At 41.1% G+C, this 25166-nt stretch overlaps 1 protein-coding gene across 1 annotated transcript in view; it reads right to left on the minus strand.

Annotated features, from left to right (window-relative positions):
* SNX25 (sorting nexin 25) overlaps nucleotides 1–25166 on the minus strand; it is a gene marked incomplete at its 3' end in the record, with an annotated part of 86370 nt that overhangs the window by 19186 nt on the left and 42018 nt on the right. The window contains 5 exon segments of the mRNA XM_079726850.1: nucleotides 371–502; nucleotides 3366–3530; nucleotides 6477–6749; nucleotides 9245–9376; nucleotides 12714–12895. Of these exon segments, the coding sequence (XP_079582976.1) occupies nucleotides 371–502; nucleotides 3366–3530; nucleotides 6477–6749; nucleotides 9245–9376; nucleotides 12714–12895 (884 nt within the window).

The raw sequence follows: 25166 nt of genomic DNA on the forward strand, positions 1-25166 counted from the left end.
TTCATCTTCAAATTTCAAGCAGTGCTTTCCATTTTATTTCAACCCTCAGTGGAAAAGTAAATTGGTAATTCAAGGACATTAATTGTTCCTATCTGAAAGTTGCTTATGCTTCCAATGAACAAGGACAACTTTCTGTCTGAAGTGGAGGGAGATCAGATCTACACCAGGCAACCCAGTAACAGCTCCCAGTCATGAACCAGAGTGAAAATACAGGGTGAGGAAGGCAAGACCAATGCAGTCTAGAAGAATGAATATAAGTTTTCTATTCCCAACCTTAATTATTTGGAACAAAATCTTGTCTGATAAAGTCAAACTTAAAACTTTGGAAATAAATACCTAATAAACTGGGAAGAAAAGCAGACAAACCTACCTCTCCACTGGTGATGGAGGCTTTCCACATACCAAGGTTCTCACACCACCAATCTGTTCTTGCCATGTGCAGCTGAAGTTCTGTGCGTTCTTTATCTATTAGAATTATTTCCTCCTTCAACTTAGAAACAATCTGCCACAGGAAAAACATCCTGGGAGTTATGAAACCATCTAAAATGCTATGCAATTCAGCAAAGTAGCAGGATACAAAATCAACACACAAAAATCAGCTATGTTTCTATACACCAGCAATGAATAATTCAAAAAGGAAATTAAGAAAACAATTCCATTTACAATAGCATAAAAAATAATAAAATACTTAGAAATGAACTTAAGCAAGGAGGTGAAAGACTTCTATGATGAAAACTACAAAACACTGATGAAAGAAATTAAAGGAGACATAAATAAATGGAAAGACATCCCATGTTCATGGACTGGAAGACTAAATATTGCTAAGACTCAATGCTACCCAAAGCAATCCACAGTTTCAACACAATCTCTGTCAAAATTCCAATGATGTTTTTGCACAAAGAGAAAAATCCATCCTAAAATTCATGTGGAATCTCAAGGGAACCTGAATAGCCAAAACAATCTTGAAGAAGAACCATGAAGTTGAAGGACTTACACTTCCTGATTTCAAAATTTACTGCAAAGCTACACTCCTCAAAACGGTATGCTACGGGCATAAAGACAGACATGTACCAATGGAATAGAATAGACAGCCAAGAAATAAACCTCTGCATATATGAGCAAATGATTTTCAACAGGGGTGCCAAGACCATAAGTGGGAAAGGACAGTCTTTTCCACAAATGGTGTTGAGAAAACTGGATCATCACCACATGCAAAACAATGGAGTTGGGCCCTTACATAATACCATATACAAAGGTTAACTCAAAATAGATCAAAGACATACTCATAAGGCTAAAACTATAAAATTCTTAGAAGAAAACATGGAGGAGTTTCATGACATGGGATTGGCAATGATTTCTTGGCTATGACACCAAAGGCACAGGCAACAAGAGAAAATACAGGCCAACTGGACTTCATAAATTTTTAAAACTTTTGTGCAAAGAACACTATCAACACAGTAAAAAGGCAACTCACAGAATGGGAGAAAATATTTGCAAATCACTTATTTGATAGGGGGCTAATATCCAGAATATATAGAGAACTCCTAAAACTCAACAACAAAAAACAACCTGATTCAGAAACGGGCAACGTACTTGAATAGACGTTTCTCCAGAGAAAACAGGTAAGTAGCCAAAAAGCACATAAAAAGATGCTCAACATTACTAATCATTAGGGAAATGCAAATCAAAACCACAATGAGATACCACCTCACACCCATTAGAACAAATGCTATCAAAAAACAGAAAGCAAAACGTGCCGGTAAGGATACCGAGACACTGGAACCCTTATGTACTGCTGGTGAGAAGGTAAAATGGTGCAGTCACTATGGAAAACAATACAGAGATTCCTAAAAAATTAAAACAGAACCACCATATGACCCAGCAATACCCCAAAGAAGTGAAAGCAGGGTCCTGAGATATTTGTACATCCATGTTCAAGGCAGCATTTATTACCATAGCCAAAATGTGGAAGCAAACCAGTGTCCATCAATGGATAAATGAATAAACAAAATGTTGTATATATATGCAATTGAATATATTACCCTTAAAAAGGAATGAAATTCTGACACATGCTACCATATGGATGAATCTTGAGTACATTATGCTAAGGGAAACAAACCAGTCACAAAAGGACAAACACTGAATGATTCTACTCACAGGAGGTACTTAGAGTAGTTAAATTCATAAGAGGCAAAGGGAGAATGGTGGTTGCCAGGGACTGGGGATAAGGGGGTGGGGAATTACTGTTTACTGGGTATAGAGTTTCAGTTTTGCAAGATGAAAAGGAATTCTGGAAATGGATGGTGGTGCTGGTTATATAACAATGTGAATATACTTAATGCCAGTGAATTGTACACACGGTAAATTTTATGTTATGTATACTTGGCTACAATTTAAAAAAATAAATAATTTTTAAAAATTCTATGCTCACCGTCTCCTTGGATCTCTTTTAATGAGAAAACCTATAAGGTTATGCAACTCTGTAGTTTGAGGACAGCAGCTTTGCCTCAACTTTGCCTCATGGCTGCATGTTCAACTCTCCTAAACATGCAGCCCACAAGGACCCTCCTCAGAAAGCCTGCAGGAAGCACATCCTGCATTTTATCATCAGTAAGGGCTGTAATGTTCGGTTCCACAGTCAGCATATTTGCTCTCCAAGGGCAGGTGTTAGACTCTGTTTCACTGATTCTTCATGGTGCCAGCATAGCCTCCTGCACTTACTCATCACTCAGGCTTCTGAACGCACATTCACAAAGTACCAGAGGAGATCACTTTGGGAAAGCAAAGAGTGCCAGCCATTCCTACATTAGGGAAACCTCCTTTTTCGACCAAAGAGGCATGAACACAAAGCAAAAAGCCACACCACCCCTTGGGTGTGAGGAGTGCCAGAGAGTGAGATGCTGTTTACATTTTTTAAACTTTCAAATTCTGTTGGTTTCTAGCGAAACAATCTATTTCTTGCATAATTCTGTGAGGTGCTCTAAGTTGTACTTGCAGTGTTCAAAAGAAAAAAAATTTTTAAGATTGTCCTTGCAGAGTTAACTCACTTCCAGAAACAACTGTGGCACAAGGGGAAGCGCAGCCCCCTCCCCAAAGGCACTGCAGGCAAGTCGGACAAAAGACACAGAGTTACAGCTGAGGATGGGAAAGAACCCCAAATCATAACAGATAAAAGACAAATGCTTTGCTAATTCTATACTAGAAGCAAAAACAAAAACAAAAAACAAAAAAACAGACAAACCCAATGGAACTTAGAGTTGAAATTCTTTTTAAAGAAACACTTCTCAACATAAACTGAAAACTACTATTTATCAAGTTAGAACAATGGAAACTTTTAAAGACAACCTTGAAAGCAGAAGAGTTACCTTCTTGTCAGGTTTTGGTGCATTCTGAATAGAATTTAGAGCTTGCCTCTTATAGTCAAGCTTCTCATTTAGTTCTCGTAGTTTGTTTACAGCAAAACTGGTTTGTTCATTAATCCGACTGGTGCCTTCATCCACAGATTCCTCACCAGCCTCACCTCCCGGGTCCTGGGGGAAAACATCACATGAACCACCATATCTTACAGTGGTGGAATATTCCCTAAGTATTAACTATAGTATAGGTACATTACACTGCTCCAAAGCACTGGATTCCACTAAGAATCCATGGTAGAAAGTCTAGAAGTAGACTGTTTTTTCTCAGCTAAGTGAAAAAGCAAAGGATCAATATTTAGAATCAAAGTAACTGGTATTTGGAATTGCAGTGAAAAAAAAGAAACATTTAATAGCCCAGCGAAAGGCCACACCACTATTTCCCAAATGGTATACCCAAGGGAACCTGCACAGAACAAGGAAGGCAACTGAGTTATCTTCCCAACTCAACCCAAATGTTCTGTGCCTAAATTTTGACAAAAAAACACTGAGGCCTGGCTTCCTTTTGGGTTCTTAAGACTATTATGAAAAATTCACGCGTGTCCCTTTAAAATAGAATTTCCGGGCTTCCCTGGTGGCGCAGTGGTTGAGAATCCGCCTGCCAATGCAAGGGACACAGATTCGAGCCCTGGTCCGGGAAGATCCCACATGCCACGGAGCAACTAAGCCCGTGCGCTACTGAACCTATGCTCTAGAGCCCACGAGCCACAACTACTGAGCCCATGCGCTGCATCTACTGACGCCCCCGTGCTCTAGGGCCTGTGCTCCACAACAAGAGAAGCCACCGCACCGCAATGAAGAGTAGCCCCTGCTCGCCGCAACTAGAGAAAGCCTGTGCACAGCAACGAAGACCCAACACAGCCAAAAATAATAAATAAATTAAAGTAAATAAATTTTAAAAAAAGATGTGCATGTCTTAATCTTCAGAACCTATGAATACATTAAAATAGAATTCCCAAATTCCCACTAGTGAAAGTATTTTCAGTATACACTTTGCTCAGTCCTTATTTTTACTAATCAACAGGTAGCTTATTTTACAAGTAAAATGGTTAGCATTGAAAGTGACTTAAGATTCATAAAGGACTACAGAATTTGGAAAAACCTGAACAGATTACCACCAAATAGCATATTAGTAATTAGATTCATGAGCAGCAACAGCATGAAAAGAACTGCTGAGAACTGTCTTCTGGTTCATTTACTCCTTAACTTTCTTCCAGATATTTTTCTTCTTATTTTTATTAATTGTAACAAACAGTAAAAGAAATTTTTCAAAGAAAAATAAAGTATTAATAATCACAGAACACCAAGCATTTTTGTATATTCTTTCTAATCCTTGTCCACGAGTATATATATTATGACATCATCCTACTCCTTGTATACATTCAAGAGGGTATTCTGCCTTTTTCGTATAATATACAAGGCCATATATTTGAGGGTATTGTAGTCTTCAAAGTTATAACTGCTATGGCTGCATAGTATTCTATGAATTGATAATATACTGAGGCATATCCCTATTGCTATGGGTTGATTCTGCTTTTTTGCCTTCCCAAAAACTAAAATAAACTCCACTGTGCATAAATTTTTTTTTCCCCTACATTTTAGTTCTTTTCATAGGATAAATTTCTAGAAGCGGGACTACTGGAACAAAGAGTAGGAGCTTTCAAAAGATCAGTGATACATTTACCACCTGCTTTGAATGTTGGGTGAAGCTGCACATTTCTTCATGTTTGTTTACTATTTATTATCTTTCATATTAACTGTCAGTTCAACTCCTTATTCAATTTATCTGTTGGGTATTATAATTTGGACAAACTTTTCACAACATTTGAATATTAACCATTTTAATTTCTGAGGTAGAGAGATCGGTTTGTTTTAGCTGTGCTATCCTAAAAATAAAATGCAGTGAGTAACGAGTTTTGGACCAATTAGTTCAGTGGTTTTATACACTGAAAATGTAAAGAACCAAGTAACAAAACATTTTTTCAAAAGTCTGAATGAATGAATTTACCAACAGTTCAGAGACATCTGCTTCTAATACCATCATGAACAAGTACCTGATTCCTCAGGGCTTGAGACACAGTGAACTGGACAGAAAGAAATAATCCAAGATAAATTACAATCTTTCTATATAAGGTGATTCTAAAACACTTTTCCTTTGTACCTGCAAAACCTTCAAACTCATATAGGTCATTAGTAGTGAAAGGGAGATGTCAACTGGGGCTCTCCAAAATGATCCAGGACACTATAAGAAAATTAGACTTCAGGTATGGCTGGAACAAGGTTTCTTTCAAAACATCTCAATTTCATCTGATTTTTTTAAAACTCCAAAATATTTCCTGCAGACTCTTCCTGCATTCTCTACCTCTCCTCATTTCTTCCCCATCCTTTTTGTCTGTTCTCCAGCTGGACTGTTCTGCTAATGATTCTCTTACTTGGTCACAGATGTCCCACCCCACAGATTTTCTGCCCTCACTTTTCAGGAGTCAAACCCAGCTGTGTCTCAGGCAGACAGAGCAGGGGGCGGTCTCTGACTCAGCACCGGGTGGTGGTACCCAGCTGGTCAGAAGGACAAAGACCGAAGTGACGACGAGAAGCAACAAGGAAATTCAACTTAAAGTTCCACTTAAAGTGCTGTATGCTAAGACGTAGAGAATGGACTTGAGGACACGGGGAGGGGAAAGGGTAAGCTGGGACAAAGTAAGAGAATGGCAAGGGCATGTATACACTACCAAATGTAAAACAGCTAGCTAGTGGGAAGCGGCCGCATAGCACAGAGAGATCAGCTCGGTGCTTTGTGACCACCTAGAGGGGTGGGAGGGAGATGCAAGAGGGAGGAGATATATGGGGATATATGTATATGTATAGCTGATTCACTTTGTTATACAGCAGAAACTAACACAACATTGTAAAGCAATTATACTCCAATAAAGATGTTAAAAAAAAAAGTGCTGTACGCCAAAAGATAAAGGTGCACACCAAATCTGGCTCACACAATCTGCACCCACATAATCATATTCAAAGCTTATCCACTCAAACGGGAGCAGAAAGTTAAACGTGACTCACCATTCCATCCTTGTTGGAAATCAACTGGGAGACATGTTTTTCTTCCTCTTTTATCATCAATTTCTCATACAGGTCACTGACAATAAATGAAGGGTAATACCTATCCTTCAGCGTCTCATAAACGTCTCCCTGGATTTTGCAGAACACTTCGATTCCTTTATTTCCTACAAGACACTGCTGGATTTCTTTGTAAAGTGATTTTTCCACAGATATTTCTTTGCTCTCCACGAAGAAATTCTGGTAAATTTCACCAACTAATTGTGGAATTTGGTTCTGAAAAGACAAGAAGATGAAGAAAGTAAATAATACCATCTCTGAGAAAAACTATTTTCTTCTGAATTACCTGCATTTTAAAGGTGGAAGGGAGACATGTAGAATGTAGGATGAGTGTGCAAAGGCTTTTGTGGGCACATTCAGGCCCAAGGGGTGAGTGTCAGACCCTGAAAAAACAACTGGTTCCTTAAAAGGAACACTTTACATTGAACAGTTAACAAATGTAATTTCTTTTTAATGCTGGAAAGAAAAAAATAAGAATGAGAACAGTTATCTTCTTGCAGTGGATTCCTTCTCATAAATCTCAGTTCCACAGGAATACAATTGATCAGCTAAATTCAGTATGACTTTTTCATCTAGTAAAAATAATTAGAAATGCCAACTTCTCACTCCAGAAGAAAGTAAATATAATAATTGTATAATTAGGGCTTCCCTGGTGGCGCAGTGGTTGAGAGTCCGCCTGCTGATGCAGGGGACACGGGTTCGTGCCCCGGTCCAGGAAGATCCCACATGCCACAGGGCGGCTGGGCCCGTGAGCCATGGCCACTGAGCCTGGGCGTCCGGAGCCTGTGCTTCGCAACGGGAGAGGCCACAACAGTGAGAGGCCCACGTACCGCCAAAATAATAATAATAATAATAATTGTATAATTAAAGACAGCAAGAGAAATATTCTTCAGAATGATGACTTACTACATTGTAATCAAGCTTGTATTACACAGCTTGGTCTTAAACAAGGTCTCTGCCTAAGTGTACTAATCCTAATTCAGAAGTGCAAACATCTCACTAACATAACCTTTACATTTCCGCTACAGACAACTTATTAACTCTAGAAATGTTATGAAAAGTCTTCAACGGTAGCAAAAAATGAAGACAAACAACTTAACGGATATTATGAATATAACAAGCAATCTGGAAGTTTTACATCCAAATCAGTGTTGCTAGGTCAAAATATAGCTATTTGAGGAAGCTATATCCTCTTATTGCATTGACATTTTTCAACTTGTTTTCAGTAGTTTAGGAAAATTTTTTAGATTGCTCTTTTCAATATTCCTCTGAGAGCAGCCAAAAGTCAAGTTTGTAGTCAAGTCTGGTAAATAAAATATGTAATAAAGTTGGCAAATATAATATTGAGTAAAATGAGGTAATTTGTGGCTTATAAATTAACAATGAAAGACATTCCTAAGAAGATTTAAAAATACTATGAGACTGGATTTATTCCTTAACCAAAGTAGTTTGTAATTTATAATGTATTTTAAGTTGGTATTCAACCCTAGCAACATTCATATGAAGTGCAAATGAGTAATTTAATGTACATAGTGCTGTTTATGCTTACCTTAATAAGCCTCTCAAGAGTGGCATGGACATATATACACTACCAAATGTAAAATAGCTAGCTAGTGGGAAGCAGCCACATAGCACAGGGAGCTCAGCTCAGTGCTTTGTGTCCACCTAGAGGGGTGGGATAGGGAAGGTGGGAGGGAGACGCAAGAGGGAGGAGATATGGGGATATATGTACATATATACCTGATTCACTTTGTTTTAAAGCAGAAACTAACACACTGTTGTAAAGCAATTACACTCCAATAAAAATGTTAAAAATAAATAAGCCTCTCAAAATGCATGTATTATATATGTTGTACATATTGTTATATATGTTTTTAGACATATATATATATACACACATATATATTTCACATTCTTCAATTTAATTCTTAAATATATATTGAGAACTTGCCAAGTGCAAAACACAATGCTTATTGTTGGGCTTTGTGCTGTAATAGGCATCTGTAACCAAAAATTATTTTTTGTCTTCCTTAACACAATCATATTTTAAATTAAATAAAAGGAGGACAGTTGTGTAAAATGTGCACATTATGATATTAAAAATAATAAGGTTATGGGCCTCCCTGGTGGCGCAGTGGTTGAGAGTCCGCCTGCCGATGCAGGGGATACGGGTTCGTGCCCCGGTCTGGGAGGATCCCATATGCCGCGGAGCGGCTGGGCCCGTGAGCCATGGCTGCTGAGCCTGCGCATCCGGAGCCTGTGCTCCGCAACGGGAGAGGCCACAACAGTGAGAGGCCCGCATACCACAAAAAAAAAAAAAAAAAAAAAAAAAAAAAAAAAAAAAAAAATAAGGTTATGAGATTGAAGTATAGGTGATAAGACCAAATTTATTGTAACAGCCATGTGGGTAATAAGTATACGCCTTTTTTATAATGGGTTAAAAAATAACTACCTGAAACTAAATTCAGTAATTGGGGATATTTGTAAATCTTTTTTCCTTGACTACACATTCAAAAGCACTTTTTGTAAAAATGAAATCTAACTCTATTTACCATTATGGGCTAGAACATAATGCCGATAATATATTTGGTTTAAAGTATTCTTTTAATGTATCTTATCTTACAGCTTGATTGAGAAACACAGACATACTGCCTAACATACAAGTTTTCATCAGCTAGTGATTAATATTCCTTTGGGCTTATATATCCTACCTTGTTAGCATTCTTTAAATATTCCACAGACTCCCAAAAGCTAATCAGAGCTCTCTTGTCCGTCCTTTCCATGTACGTTCGAAAGTGCTCTCGGTAGGAAGTACTGGCCAAGATATCTTCGAATTGAAGAATCTATGAAGGGAGTTTAAGACAAAGTTTTTAAAAATCAAATTTTAAATATCAGTTTGCTTTAACTTCCAATGGATTAATTTCTACATTCAGGAAAAAATGTCTGATTTTCTAAGTTCATAGTCAATGTAATACAGTACCTCTCTCACCTTCCTAAATTTTAAATTTAAAAAGTTTATTGAATATTCAAAATGCACATATTCAATAAACACCAATTTTCTATTAATCATTCACTCATTCAGCAGAAGATTTATTTGGCATCTACTCTGTATCAGGCACATTTCTAGGAAATGAAACAGACAAAAATCCCTGCCTTATGGGATGTATTGCTAAAAGCAATCATGCCAATAATAGAAAAAGTGAAGAGAAATATATAAAAGACCAGGAAGCTGGAGCCTAATAATTTGGCATTTTTGCTTTCCATCCTATTTTCATATAGCTGAGGAAATCTACAAATGATTTCATACCTTGTCTTTTTGTTTATAATATCACATTCATTAAAAAAATCTTTTGTATGCATCATTTTAATTGGCCCATAAAACTACTGTAGAGATGTATCAAAATTACTCCTTTGTTTACTATTTTGAATGCTTACAGAAAAGAAAAACCACTATCTGAAGACACAGTGAGATCTATCTTGAGTATGGACTGCTATAATATGAGAAAGCAGATGAGATCATAATTCATGACTCAACTAGGAGAAATGCCTCAAGTTAATTTAGAAGGAATTTAACTCCTATATCCTTAGTTATTAATTAGTAATAAAAATGATGTCTATGTATACTGCAACGAAAAGAAAACTTACATTTAAGATTTTTAAAATTAATATTGTGGCGATTGGAAAAATTTCAAAAATGTTACCAGTTAAGATCTTTCTAAAATCAAGTGCATATGATCAATGCATGTTCAACTCTTTCTGCCACTGACAGCAAGTCCTCAATCTGTTTTGTGGGCAGAAAGGGGCAGGCATTTTTCTAACAACTTTTGATAACTAAGTAATCAAAAGTGATCCCTTGCTACAGACCATTAATATTTAGGATTTAGTTTACTAACTTTGGGAGACCGTAGCATGTATCCTCACTTTATGTAAACCTACCAGTGAAGCATTTTTAGGTACAAATCCTAACTGTACAGGCTCCAAAGAAGTCTGAAGGCTCCCATGTCGACTCTGGCTAGGAATGACAGACAGCAATCCATTTTTAACATGGGGAGGACCTGAGCAGGAAAGACTCTCAACAACTCTAAGCAAGTCTTCCCAGTATAATTTCATGGATTGAAATGAATTTCAAGTTAGATACAAATCCACATATTTGCAAAATCAAGTCCAAAACATCTTCTAAAATATTAGCCACTTTTAGATTCTTTTATTGTGTCTTATGAACACTCTTATGTTTAGTTCTAAAAGTGCAAATATATATACAAATAAATGACAGCAAATATATCTCAAGTCTAACTAAACATCTGATGTCTCTCATATCTTAGCTGGTGAATTAACCAAGTTCTCTACTCCATTTGTTTTCTGTTTTCTCTTGAAGCCTGCATAAGCCTTTCACTGATTCACACCTACACTAACGGTGTGGGTCTGGGTGACCAGGATAAGGAGACTGCACACTTCTGGGTCAAATGTGTTAACGTGAGATGAACTCAATCTCATTGTGTTAATTTGAGATGAACTAATCCCAGTAATCCTGAGACTGTTGCGTGGAAGTGGCAAGAAAAGACTGGGTAGGTCCAAGTTGACACGACTGCTAAATATATGATTAAAAATATATATATATATAGACAATGTAATACCAATGAGCATTTACTAAGGGCTTCCATATAGCAAACACTGTGCTCTTGCATTAATTTCCTCCTGTTGGATCAGCACGTTTCCTTCTTTCCTAAGACTTCTGGTAATTCTGGGAGGGCTGATGCCACAATCAATAATCTCTGGGCAGAAGACAAAAAATTGTCCTGGTGGATGTCTCATATGCCGAAGACCATGAAGTATTTCAGGCTGGAAGGTGGCCTATGAAGGCAGATTGTTCTTTATTCCCCTCAGGGATTTTTATTTACTGCTTTTTCACTATCTCCCAAACCCATTGGATCTGGTTTCATGATGCGTACTCTATTAACTTTGTGTTATGTTTTGTGTGTATTACCCCTTGACCAGCAGGTTAATTTTTCTCTAGGAAATATATCCCCTGAGCACTCAAAAGGACCACAAGGCCTAGAAGAGTAAGTAAGTGTGCTCTTAAAACACCCAACATGTTCCCAAGAGGGACCTAGGCCCAAGATTCTCTAGCTGCCGAATATCTACGATACACTCAGGAGACCATCTACAGCGTACAATGAGAACGTGGAGAATTAGGATCTTGGGACTGATGTTTTATCCTAAAAGGAGAGATCACAATTGGATTCCTCTTACATTTATAACATCACTAAACATACCCCCGAATAATTACTGCCAGTAATAACAAGTGTTTATTAAGTGCTCATTATACACCAAGTACCATACTTACTATTTTATGTGCATTATTTAATTTAATGATTATCATGCCCTGCAGGGTATGTACAGTTAACCCTACTTTACAAATAGAGTACAGAGAGGCTAACTAACTTGCCCAGAGTCAATCCCCAGCAGACCTGGGATTAAAAGCCAGGCTTTCTGATTCTGTAGCACACCTTCTTAACTATAATAAAATACTTACTCTCTTTAAGAAATTACCTGATTTGTATTCAGGCCAAAAAATTTAGCAAACTAAAAACAGTATGGAAGTCAAGAAGGAAAGACGGACTGAGAGCCCTACAAGAACTCTGGGAGAAACAAAGTCAGGGAACCTTATCACATTCAAGTGCAGCGTCCTAGGCTACACTCAGATTTGAGAATCAACCAGATCCGGGTTTTTATCTAGTTCTGCCTCTTCCTATCCACGTGGCCTTATTAGGTTAATTTACTTAAACCAACTGTTTCTTCCCCTGTAAAATGGGCATATGGAGTACATATTCACAGCACTGTGTAGAGAGCTAAGTAAAATAACCTATAATAAGACCTACTTCACTGGTGGTAATTTCTATCCAAATCGTAGTGAGTAACCTGACTAAGCCCTTGAAAATATAAATATGCTCCTCTGGGATTGTGGGAGGGCAAAAGGGGGACAGCAAAACACACACAGGCATGTGCGCACACACGCACCCCACACCAAGAAATACAGCTACTGGACTCATAAAAGTAAACATGTGAGTCTAGGTTCTGGAATATATGTCTTAGGTTAAATACCAAGAAGTGAAAAGATTGTCTATGTGATTAAACCCGTGTTCATAACAAATATGAAAAGGCAAAACTACAAAGTTCTACCTTCTGGCTTTGAGGCCCTTCCCCCTCATCTAAGGGCCCATCCTCTTGCTGGTTGTAGGCAGGGCCTCCCAGGATTCTGATCCTCTTCTCACACTGCTTCTTTGCCACAGTCAGTTGGTTAATGTACCTTTTCATGTTCCTGGCCCTCAGGAGATCAGCCTTCATGGCAGCAGTTTCTTTCCCTTGAATGAGATAGATGGACAGTATACATTCAGAGGACAAGGTACAAAAGAGGGAACACAGCAAGTGTGGGCCAAATTAATGTCTGCTGTGGTACACTCTGAGCAGCAGTGGGTACTAAGGGACAGCCACTATGGAAACAATATGAAGGTTCCTCAAAAAATTAAAAATAGAACAACCATACGATCCAGCAATTCCATTCCTGAGTATGTATCCAAAGAAAATGAAAACACTAATTCAAAAAGATATATGCACCCCAATATTCATAGCAGCACTACTTACAATAGCCAAGATACAGAAGCAACCTAAGTGACCATCAACAGATGAACAGATAAAGAAGATGTGACACACATATCTATTGCGTGGGCCAAAAGGTTTGTTTGGTTTTTTCCGTAAGATGGCTCCAGTAGCACTTAGTTGTCTTTAACTTCATTTGAAACAATTTCGTTAGATTGTATGTGACAGCTGTCACATCAGCGTGCATTAAAAAAAAGACTTATCAAGATTGGTGAATTTTTGTGTAGCCATTTTAATATTGAAAATGGAAGAAAAAAGCAACATTTTTGGCATATTATTCTTCATCATTTCAAGAAAGGTAAAAACACAACTGAAATGCAAAAAAAGATTTGTGCAGTATATGGAGAAGATGCTGTGACTGATCAAACGTGTCAAAGGTGGTTTGCGAAGTTTTGTGCTAGAGACTTCTCACTGGACGATGCTCCACGGGTGGGTAGACCAGCTGAAGTTGATACAATCAAATAGAAACAATAATTGAGAACAATCAATGTTATACCACGTGGGAGACAGCCAACATACTCAAAATATCCAAACCAAGCATTGAAAATCATTCGCACCAGCTTGGTTTTATGTTAATTGCGTCGATGCTTGGGTTCCATGTAAGTTAAGCAAAAAAAACCTTCTTGACCATATTTCCGCATGCAATTCTCTACTGAAACGTAATGAAAATGTTCCGTTTTTAAAACAAATTGTCACGGGCGATGAAAAGTGGATACTGTACAATAATGTGGAACGGAAGAGATCGTGGGGCAAGCGAAATGAACCATCACCAACCACACTAAAGGCTGGTCTTCATCCAGAGAAGATGATGCTGTGTATATGCTGGGATTGAAGGGGAGTTCCTCTATCATGAGCTCCTTCCGGAAAACCAAACAATTAACTCCAACAAGCACTACCCCTGACTAGACCAACTGAAAGTAGCACTCGACAAAAAGCGTCCAGAATTAGTCAAGAGAAAACACATAATCTTCCATCAGGATAACGCAAGACTGCGTGTTTCTTTGATGACCAGGCAAAAACTGTTACAGTTCGGCTGGGAAGTTCTGATTCATCTGCCGTATTCAGCAGACATTACATCTTCAGATTCCCATTTATTTCAGTCTTTACAAACTTCTCTTAATGTAAACAATTTCAATTCCCTGCAAGACTGTAAAAGGCACCTGGAACAGTTCTTTGCTCAAAAAGATAAGTTTTGGGAAGGTGGAATTATGAAGTTGCCTGAAAAATGGCAGAAGGTAGTGGAACAAAAGGGTGAATACATTGTTCAGTAAAGTTCTTGGTGAAAATGAAAAATGTGTCTTTTATTTTTACTTAAAAAACCAAAGGCACTTTTTGACCCACCCAATATATATAATGGAATATTACTCAGCCATAAAAAGAATGAAATTTTGCCATTTGCAACGTGGATGGACCTGGGGGCTATTATATTTAGAAATAAGTCAGACAGAAAAAGACAAATACTATATGTTTTCACTTATATGTGGAATCTAAAAAAACTAAAACGAATGAATGTAACAAAACAGAAACAGACTCACAGATACAGATAATAAACCAGTGGCTACCAGAGGGAAGAGGAATATGGGGAGGGCCAACATAGGTGAAGGGGATTAAGAGGTACAAACTACCAGGTATAAAATAAATAAGTTATAGGGCTTCCCTGGTGGCGCAGTGGTTGAGAGTCCGCCTGCCGATGCAGGGGACACGGGTTCGTGACCCGGTCCGGGAAGATCCCACATGCCGCGGAGTGGCTGGGCCCGTGAGCCATGGCCGCTGAGCCTGTGCGTCCGGAGCCTGTGCTCCGCAACAGGAGAGGCCACAGCGGTGAGAGGCCCGCGTAAGGCAGAAATAAATAAATAAATAAATAAATTATAAGGATATAACATACAGCACAAGAAATATAGCCAATATTTTATAACAACTTTATATGGGGTATAATCTATAAAAATAGTGAATCACTATGTTATAGGGCTGTCTCTGGACTGCCCATCCTGGACACTTCATATGAATGGAGTCGCACACTACGTGGTCTACGGTGACCAGCTTCTTGGACACACTGGGTAGCTCCCTGCTCGGGGCTTTACTATCCATCCTCTCAGCCTGGCCCCTTCATCCCAATGGAATCTGCCTGGCTCAGTTCCCCGCCCCCTTCAGGTCCCTAGTTCAGGGTTCAGGGAAGACCTCCCCAGCCACTCTCCTTCTACCTGCAACCTCCACCCTAAACACCAGTCTCCTCCCATCTTTCCTTCTCTAGCGCAGCGGTCCCCAACCTTTTTGGCTCCAGGGGTGGGTTTCGTGGAAGACAGCTCTTCCGCAGACGGGGCGTGAGGGGGTGATGGTTCAGGCGGTGATGCGAGCAACGGGGGGCAGCTGATGAAGCTTCCCCGCTGGCTCGCCGCTCACCTCTTGCTGGGCAGCCCGGCTCCTGACAGGGGGTTGGGGGACCCCTGCTCTACAGCACAACTGCCAAACTGCATATTCGACTTAGTTATCCTGTATGTCCTCATACAGGTAGCGTTTTGTCTGTTCACACGCTGCTGTACCATCAGCACCTACGAGAGTGCCTGTCAACACATGAGGGACTCAAAAAATGTGTTGAGTGGATGTACGATCTGTGTCAAATGTTACCGAGAGGTCAGCACAACACAGCTAACATTTTGCTGAGTGCTTGCTGTGGATCAGGTATTGTGCTCTTTCTAGAACTCTGGCTGTGAAGGAGAGAACCAGGGTGAGTCTCCTCACCTCCCATTCTTCAACTTACTCTGTTATGGTGTCTAGCCCTCCCCTCCATCAAATCTGCTGTGGCCAAGATCACTAGTGGACCTCCACATCAAATGCAGTAGACAGTTGTCAGTAGAGTCTGGAATCAGACTACAATTCGGGCTCTACCACCACGAGCTACATGGTCTTAGTGAGACTTTTTAAAAATTTAATTTAAGGGGGCTTCCCTGGTGGCGCAGTGGTTGAGAGTCCACCTGCCGATGCAGGGGACGCAGGTTCGTGTCCTGGTCCGGGAGGATCCCACATGCCGCAGAGCGGCTGGGCCCGTGAGCCATGGCCACTGAGCCTGCGCGTCCGGAGCCTGTGCTCCGCAACGGGAGAGGCCACAACAGTGAGAGGCCCGCGTACCGCAAAAAAAAAAAAAAATTTAATTTAAAAACATTTACAATGGGCTTCCCTGGTAGCACCGTGGTTAAGAATCCACCTGCCAAAGCAGGGGACACGGGTTCGAGCCCTGGTCCGAGACGATCCCACATGCCGCGGAGCAACTAAGCCCGTGCGCCACAACTACTGAGCCTGCGCCCTAGAGCCCGCGAGCCACAACTACTGAAGCTTGTGTGCCACAGCTACTGAAGCCCACGTGCCTAGGGCCCGTGCTCCACAACAAGAGAAGCCACCGCAGTGAGAAGCCCGCACACCGCAACGAAGAGTAGCCCCCGCTCGCCACAACTAGAGAAAGCCTGTGCACAGCAGCAAAGACCCAACACAGCCAAAAACAAATAAATTTATTTTAAAAAGAAGAAAATCACCTCAAAAACATATACAATGGTTTGTTTCCTTAAGCTGACATTATATAACTTATATAAAGCAAAAGACTCACGAAATTAATTTTTTAAAACGGTAAGCACTGAGCATTTCCTTGTGGACAACAGACTGGCTTTGCATACACACCTGAAGGCAGGGAAGGGCTGGGTTGAGGGAAGGCATTTTTTTTTAATGGGCAAGAAATGAGCTGGTTTTAATGCTGATGAGCAGGAACCAGTTAAAAGAAAAAACGGTGACAGATGGAGAGTGGTACCCAGTAGACACCTGAGGAGGCTGGCTTTGGGAAAGGCCACCTCCTCCACTGTGGTAACACGCAAGGCACAACGATGGATGCAGACACAAGCAAATGGGGAGCTGGAGCAGTTCCCTTTCTAGGTTCTGGTTTCTGGAAGTGGGGAGGGAGGTTATCTGCTCAGAGGGAGGTGTGTAAAAAGGGGGAGGGGATAGAAGCCTGAGGAAAGTGGGCAAAGTGTGAAAGCCACTGTGGAAAGCGGAAGAGCAAGCTCACTTCAGAAACACGGCGGGATTGTTTCAGGTGGTGTCCAGGGCCGAGGCGACCTCTGGATGGACCTTCCTGGGCAGGTCAGAACACACCTGACTTAGACTGGAACTGGTGATAACAAACTTAGACAACAACTGGTGTTGTGTTTCTCGGTGCCCCTGGACACGGAGTCTAAGTGAAGTTTTACACACCTAGGGAGACCTCCAATTCCCTAGGGTGGTCGTCACCGCCCTCATGTCATAGAGTCAATCGTGCAGATGCTTATAATAGCGCCTGGGCAGGCTGAACAATCAACTGGAAAAACTCAGGCAAGGACCACAAAACACTGTCTTTCAGAGCAGCTTTTTCTGATATTTATCACCAACGGTCATAAGCAGACTTCAAGTCAGCAGTCAGCCTCGCTCAAGAGGGTCTGTCAGGTATTACAGGGTGTTTTTCATACATGTGCTGAGGAGACATTTTCATTTGACTTCAATGATGGTTTCTCAGCATATTCTATTCTTGGCTGACAGAGAGGCCCTGACCAAAGAACTTAACTCAGCACTCATCTCGAGAGGAAAAAAGCATATTTCAGAGCCCCTTAGTGGGAAGACAAAAGTAAATGTAGTGTGTCCCCAAATTAGCCTATTGCAAACTAAAACTATTCATGTGTGTACCTAAAGAAATACATGCTGCGAATAGTGAATTTTTCAGAAAAGTTTTCATTTATTTTTCTACCTCCAAAGCTCATGTTATTTCCATTATACTTAGATTCTAAGGAGCTTAAACTCCTACAGTTATATTCCGCTATTCTGCACTGATTACAGTTATTTTAAATAGATTTAAAGCATATATCCTTAAACTATTTTGCATTGGTTACATTTACTTTAAACATTCTAAACATATATCCTTAAACTCTAAATTTTGTACATAACATTTAAGCTACTTTAAAATTGGGGGACAAAAAGTTGCCTTTTCTGGGCCTGTGAGCCATGGCCACTGAGCCTGCGCGTCCGGAGCCTGTGCTCCGCAACGGGAGAGGCCACAGCAGTGAGAGGCCCGCGTACCGCAAAAAAAAAAAAAAGTTGCCTTTTATAGAATAAACCTAGACTGCAATTTTAATTTTGGGTTAAAACAGACTAATAAAAAGGAAGATATACAGAAAGAAACTGACACACATTTAACAACAACCAAATTCTTCTCCTGGGGAGGCTTAAAAGTCTTTCAAAAAGAACAAAAACTGAGGCAAATTCCAAAGGGAAGGAAGAAAGAGAATAAACCTTCTCCTAAAACCCAGCTGCAGAGCTGAGAAAACATTCTGGAGTCCTGCCTGAATGTCCCCTGCTCACGTGAATGCATTCTGTTTGTTAAGGGCAAGACAAAGCCATTGTCTGATGACAAAGCTTGTTGCTAACAAACGCTACGGCAACTTGTTGCTTAGACAATTCTGTTTATTTTTGCCTCAGAAAACCAATGCCATGTTCAGGGCTAAATGACTAACAGGGCGCTCCTGCAGCGCACGCGACTGCCATGCAAAAATCCCAGTAAATCCAGCGATGCAGATGAATACACTTCTTTGTGACCTGAGAACCCGTCCATCCAAGAAATCTTCACGCCAAGAGAAGCGCAGTCAAGAGGGTGGAAGATGCACTGCCCAGCTCAAGCGAGACTCCTGCAGCTGTCTCTCTGCAGAGACCTAGGTAATGCTGCACACTGTTAAAAACCGGTTAACCACACAATGTTTAATCCAGATTAAAAAAGAAGGCCGGGACCACAAACAGTGGCAGGTGACACACTGGGTGGCAGTGGCTCTTTACGTGGGTGCCGAGAAGAACACACGAGTGATATAATCTTCTAAAACAATTAATTATAAATGTCTACTGTTTTCCTTCCTAGAGAGTCTAGATTCTACTGAGGTCAGAGCAAAAGGAAAGGGGTCATTTGCGGGAAAAGACATTTGGATTAGACTTAGGCGAACCCTATGAGGATATTTCAGTGGACCTATGAACGACATCACAGAACTGCTTTTTGCCCATGAAATAGTTCTTCCTTAAGTGAGTAAAGTGACCTGCAGTACAACACAAACACCAGGGGACAACTGTTAGACACTATTCCCAGTGTGGCAAAGGCGGGTAAAGTAACCTACAGTGCAAACCAAGGGCTCCAGAAGTAGCACAAGTATAAGTGGATTCAAATGGCACCGCTGTATTTTTCAAGTACTCAAAAGTATCAACAATAGAGTATTTCTTTTCTCATAGTGCGCTATCAAATTCCAAGGCATAGCCTAACTGGAACAGCCTCGGCAGGTTGATTGAGGAATTCCACGGACGACACACAGCAGGATCTCTCAGCCTGCGCACCAGTGACATTCTGGATGGATAAATCTTTGCTGTGGGGCTGTCCTGTGTATCGTGGGATGTTTAGCAGCATCCCTGGCCTCTACCACTAGATGCCAGTAGCATCCCTTTCCCCCTGTGTGACAGCCAAAAATGCCTCCAGACCTTGTCAAATGCCCCTGTCCTCCCACCCCACTGAGAAGTATTAATACAGAGGCCTAGCTCCTGTGAGAGTGCAGAAGGCAAGGCTACACTACCCCGACTCCCCAGCATTGGGTTCTGTCCCCCAGGATGCACAGGTCTCCTCACACACTCCACGCAATCAAGGGAAGGGATTAGGGGGTTCCTCGCTAGAAAACGTCACCAACAGGCTAACAAGTCTTTGAATCTTTCTTGTACATTGAAATGCAAGTTTCAATAAACCCCCTTGAGAAGAGGGTTCAAGAAACAGGTATGGATTTACTCAGGGACTAGTCCAGTTTCCAAAGGAGAAATGGTGCTTCCTTCTTACTGTGAAGCTGATGGCAATTCTCAGTAGTTACTGATCCTCTCAAACTTCTTCAAAGTTATCTGAAAATCACCTCAAAAGCTGCCCAGGAACTAAAACAATATTTACCTTTCTTTTCAACTTGAGGCCGGAATGTTCTCTTTTTTACAAGTGGGATTCTCTTACCACACCAAACACCTGAAATTTCAAAGCCTGGAGTGTGTCACTCCGCTTTAGTAGAAAGTATATTTGAGGAATAAGCAGAGATCCTATGGCAGGAGCTGATGGTGGAGCCTCTCACGTTATAGTGGAGAAGAATACAGGGGCCTCACGGGCCAGGCAAGGCCGAGTCAGGGTGCCTACAGTGCACCTTTTACCTCTTTCCTTTAAACATCTCAAGGGCTGAAACTTCCAGTACTTCCTTTGGTTTAAGGCCCTCAGCATGCTTGCAATCGATTTTTTAAATAATAGCGTCCTATCAGTTAAATCCACACATCAAATTGCCAGGAGAACCCTTCTCCTACATTAGAACTGTGACTTGAACAGATAGAAGATAGACACTTAGAACGCAGTTCTGACGCATACGATTTCTAAGTTTTGAGCATGACTCGCATGGCATCTGCCTGTGTGAGTGAGCAGTGCGGTGGGAAGAGTCCAGGACTAAAGTCCAGGAGACGTGGGTTCAAGTTCAGATCAGCGTGAGACTAACCAGGTACCTGTTTAACATCTCTGGACCTGAACTTTATTCATATAAATGCAGGTCTTAGAATGGAAGATGACTAAAGTTTTCTGGGAGAAGAGAGGTGGGAGCAGAGTTGGATATAAAATTATATATTATGTAACTTTATATGTAACTATATAAAATTACACTCTCTGTGGAGAGTGTAATGGAAGTGCCCTGAGCCCTCGGTCCCTCAAGGCAGGTAAGGGATGGGGCTGTGTTGGATGTTAGGGAAGGAACCGCAGGCTCTGGACGCTGCCACACTCAGAGCATCAGGGCTGGGCAGAGGGAAACCCTGGCAAGCGCCCTGCAGCAATGGCCTGGGGTGTTTTGTAAGTTTAGGTCATTCATAAATTAGAAACTGTGTCAAATTACTGCAATGCTAGGAAGTTAGATCACAGAGCATTAGAAAGGACTCTGAGAAGTCCGCTAGAGTCTACAGAGTAGCTCCTTCTTTCAGGCAGGGACACCTTTACATCCCAAATCAGATGAGAAATATTATTTAAAAAAATAATTCCTAACGGAAATCATTATGGTTCTTATCAACAAGTAACTGTGTGTATGCACATACTCAATACAGTCTGAAGTTCTTCTACACTTCTGCTTGACACATTCAGTTCCAAAACTCTTTACTTACACTCTAAACAAGATACACACAATGTTGCCAACACCTCCCAATCTACACTATGAGCACGTCACCCCCAAGAGTGCAGTATTTATATACGGCAGTTTCTATCAGACTCAAATCAACATTATGTCCCTCTCTGCAGTCAGCTGAATAAATAGTACTCTTGAATCACTTCATTCTTTTTTTTTCTTTAACAATTCATTTAATGTTTCTGTATCATTAGTCAGAAGTCTTGTTAATTTGCAGGGACTATTTGTCCACAGAGGATCCTTTATTTCCTACTGGGGAAACAGCTTATGTGTTTTGTTTTGTTTTTTAATTTTTATTGGAGTATAGTTGATTTACAACGTTGTGTGTTAGTTTCAGGTATACAGCAAAGTGAATCAGTCATACGTATACATATATCCACCCTTTTTTTTTTTTTTTAGATTCTTTTCCCATATAGGCCATTACAGAGTATTGAGTAGAGTTCCCTGTGCAGTACAGCAGGTTCTTAATTAGTTATCACTTTAACTATTCTTTTTTTGTTTGTTTGTTGTTTGTTTGTTTGTTTTGCGGTACGCGGGCCTCTCACTGTTGTGGCCTATCCCGCTGCGAAGCACAGGCTCCGGATGCGCAGGCTCAGCGGCCATGGCTCACGGGCCCAGCCGCTCCGCGGCATGTGGGATCTTCCCAGACCGGGGCACGAACCCATGTCCCCTGCATCGGCAGGTGGACTCTCAACCACTGCGCCACCAGGGAAGCCCCACTTTAACTATTCTTGATAACATTTCAGGATCCAGAACAGCAGTGGGGTGGGGGAAAGCTTTAAAGGGAGCTGATATACTGGGCTCATTCACATCCACCTGTAGGGAAAATGTAGCATATGTTCAATTACTACTAGAATTCCTACACTTGGCCAGTATCTTAGTTCGGGCAACTATAACCAAATGCCACAGACCGGCTGGCTATACACAACAGAAATGTATTTCTCACAGTCTGGAGACTGGGAATCCAAGATTAGGGTGCCACCACAGTTGAGTCCTGGTGAAGGTCCTCTGGTCGGTGGCAGACTGCCACCTTCTCGCTGTGTCCTCACATGATGGGAGAGGCTGGGGATCTCTCTGCAGCCTCTTTTATATGTCACCAGGTCCATTCGTGAGGGCTCCACTGTCACGACTTAAGCACCTCCCAAAGGCCTCACCTCCTAATACCATCAAGTTCGGATGTTAGGATTTCAATGCAAGGATTCTGGGGGAACACGATTACTGAGACCCTAGAAGCCAGCTAATTTTACTAGACCACTTCTCAACTACCTGGGCTGTTCTAATTGTAAATAAAAAGCTAGAGTTGGGCACTAAAATGCAAACGCGAACAGATCACTGGCTCTACAGTAGCGGTTCTCACGGTGTCGTTAGTGGATAAGCAACACCAGCATCTCTGGGGGACCTGTGAGGAATGCAAGCTTTCAGGGCCCACTCAGAGCCACAGAATCACACAGACTTTGGGGCCCAGAAACCTGCATCTTAACAAGCCCGCCAGGTGATTCTGACACACACTATAGTTTGAGAACGACTGGTCTCCAGGATTAAGCCCAAACTTCTCAGGACAGCTCACAAGGCCCTTTAGGATCGGCCCTTATCTTCCCATCAAGGCTCATCTCTCCATTACATCCCAAGCACCTGAACAGTGCCTCAGCTGACAGAACCCACATACAAACACACATGTGGCAGCATCCAGCCGCAGCCACCCAACAAGCCCAAAGGGGATGAGAGCCACTCAATCTTTTGGACTCAACTCTGCTACCCTTAAAGAGAGCGCCTTTCTTGAGCTCTGGCCCAGGTAGAGCTGACACTCCACACATCTGTGCCACTACTCAATCCTGAACCTGCAACACTCACTGAATTTATCAAGTTGTATCGTGATTTTGTTCGTGTGTCCACCTGTCTCCTCACTGGACTCTGATCTCCTGAAGGTTGGGGACAGTTTCATGAATTGCACAGCTGTGCCTCATACATAATGGCACTCGCAAGACGTTTGCTGAGTGACAGAAGACCTACTTCTGGTGATTAAGATATCCTTCAGAGTCCTTTCTCTACTGATGTGAAGGGTTCTATGAACTCAGGTGGTCTTTCATCTACCCAGGATCAGAGGCGGGCGGGGGGGACGTGTTGTGAACAAAGCAGAGAAATTCGAGATAAAATATAAAGGATAAGTAGGAGTTATCTAGGCAGAGTGACTCTGAGTGTAGGGCAGCATTCCAAGAAGAAGAAACAGAATGTGCAAAGAATATGAGGCGGGAGGACCTGGGGTGAGTTGAGGAAACAGAGAAGTGAGTGTGGCTGGAGTTCAGAGGGAGGGGGTGGTCTGGCGGGAGATGAGGCTGAAGATAGAGACGGGGCCAGAGCAAGCAGGACCCTGCAGGTTTCACATCAAAGCGTTGTTATCCTAAGAACAATGGGAAGACAATGAAAGATAAGCATGGGCGTGGCATGATTAAGATCTGTATTTTTAAAAAATCACTCTGGCTTCAGTATGGAAAATAAATTGAATAAGGGCAGGAGTGGATACAAGGAAACCATTTAGGAAGCTACTGCCTTAGTCTGAGAGAGATGGGTGGTGCAGAGAAAGAACCGAGTTGAGATATATCTAGGAGGTCAGTCTGTGGGACGATAATGGACTAGATACAGCGCGTGATGGAGAAGGAATGAACGAGGAGGACTCCTAGGTTTCTGACTTACTCGGATGGATGGCAATGCCATTCACAGAGACAAGAAACTACAGAAGATGACCAGTTACGTGGGCCCTGATTTGGACCTTTTCATTTGGAGGTGTCTTTTGATATCCAAATAAAAATGTGCAGTAAACAGCAGGTCAGTAGAAAAGCAGAGAATAGAGGTTCTGTAGATAGAAATTTGGAAAGTCATCAGCATATAGATAATGGAAAGACTAACCAGACAAAGAACACAGAGCAGTGCTACCCAAGGAAACTGTGGTGATGAAGGAGATGTTCCACACTCTCCAATACGGTACCCACACATACACTTGAAACATAACTGGTGTGACTGAGAAACAAAATTTTACATTTTTATTTACTTTCAGTTAATTTAAATAGCCACATATGCTAATGGTTACTATACTGGACAGCACAGGTATAAAATAACGAGAGTTAGAAACAAATCCTGAGGAACTCCAACATCTAAAAGCTGAATAGAGACAAATAAGCAAGCAGAAAAACAAACAAACAACTAGAATGACAGATTGCTAGCCAGGGCAGGTGAAAGCTCAGGAAGACAGTAGTCACCAATGTCCCATGCTGCCGAATAGTCAAAGATGAAAAAGGAAAAATGTTCACTGAAACTAGCTAGTTGGACTTACTAAACTTCCCAAATTCCATCACCAACAAGAAGTTGATGTGATTAGCGGGTAAAATTCAGGCCTCCGTCAATATGTTTGGCCAGAATGAATGATAAAATAAGGTCAGAGGCAAGAAAATTTTGTGAGCAGACTTAAAACTTCTGAGACCAAGTGCTTCAAATTGTTTAATATCTATGAATTTGCTCTAACAACCTCCTTCTCTAATCATACCTAATTTTCTTGCCCATAGGATAAGGATCTGAGTTAGATGGTCTCAAAACTTTTTTATTTTTACGATTATTTACTTTCCCTAGAATTGTATCAGCAGTTGAACTAGCTGAGGCACTGTAAAGACATTTAAAATCATTCGATACCTTTTCTTAAAAAGATCAAAATACCATAAGAAAAAAGCCATCAAGAAAAGAATCAAATTGAAATTTCTAC

Source organism: Hyperoodon ampullatus, assembly GCF_949752795.1.
Source record: "Hyperoodon ampullatus genome assembly, chromosome: 20".
NCBI lineage: Eukaryota > Metazoa > Chordata > Mammalia > Artiodactyla > Ziphiidae > Hyperoodon > Hyperoodon ampullatus.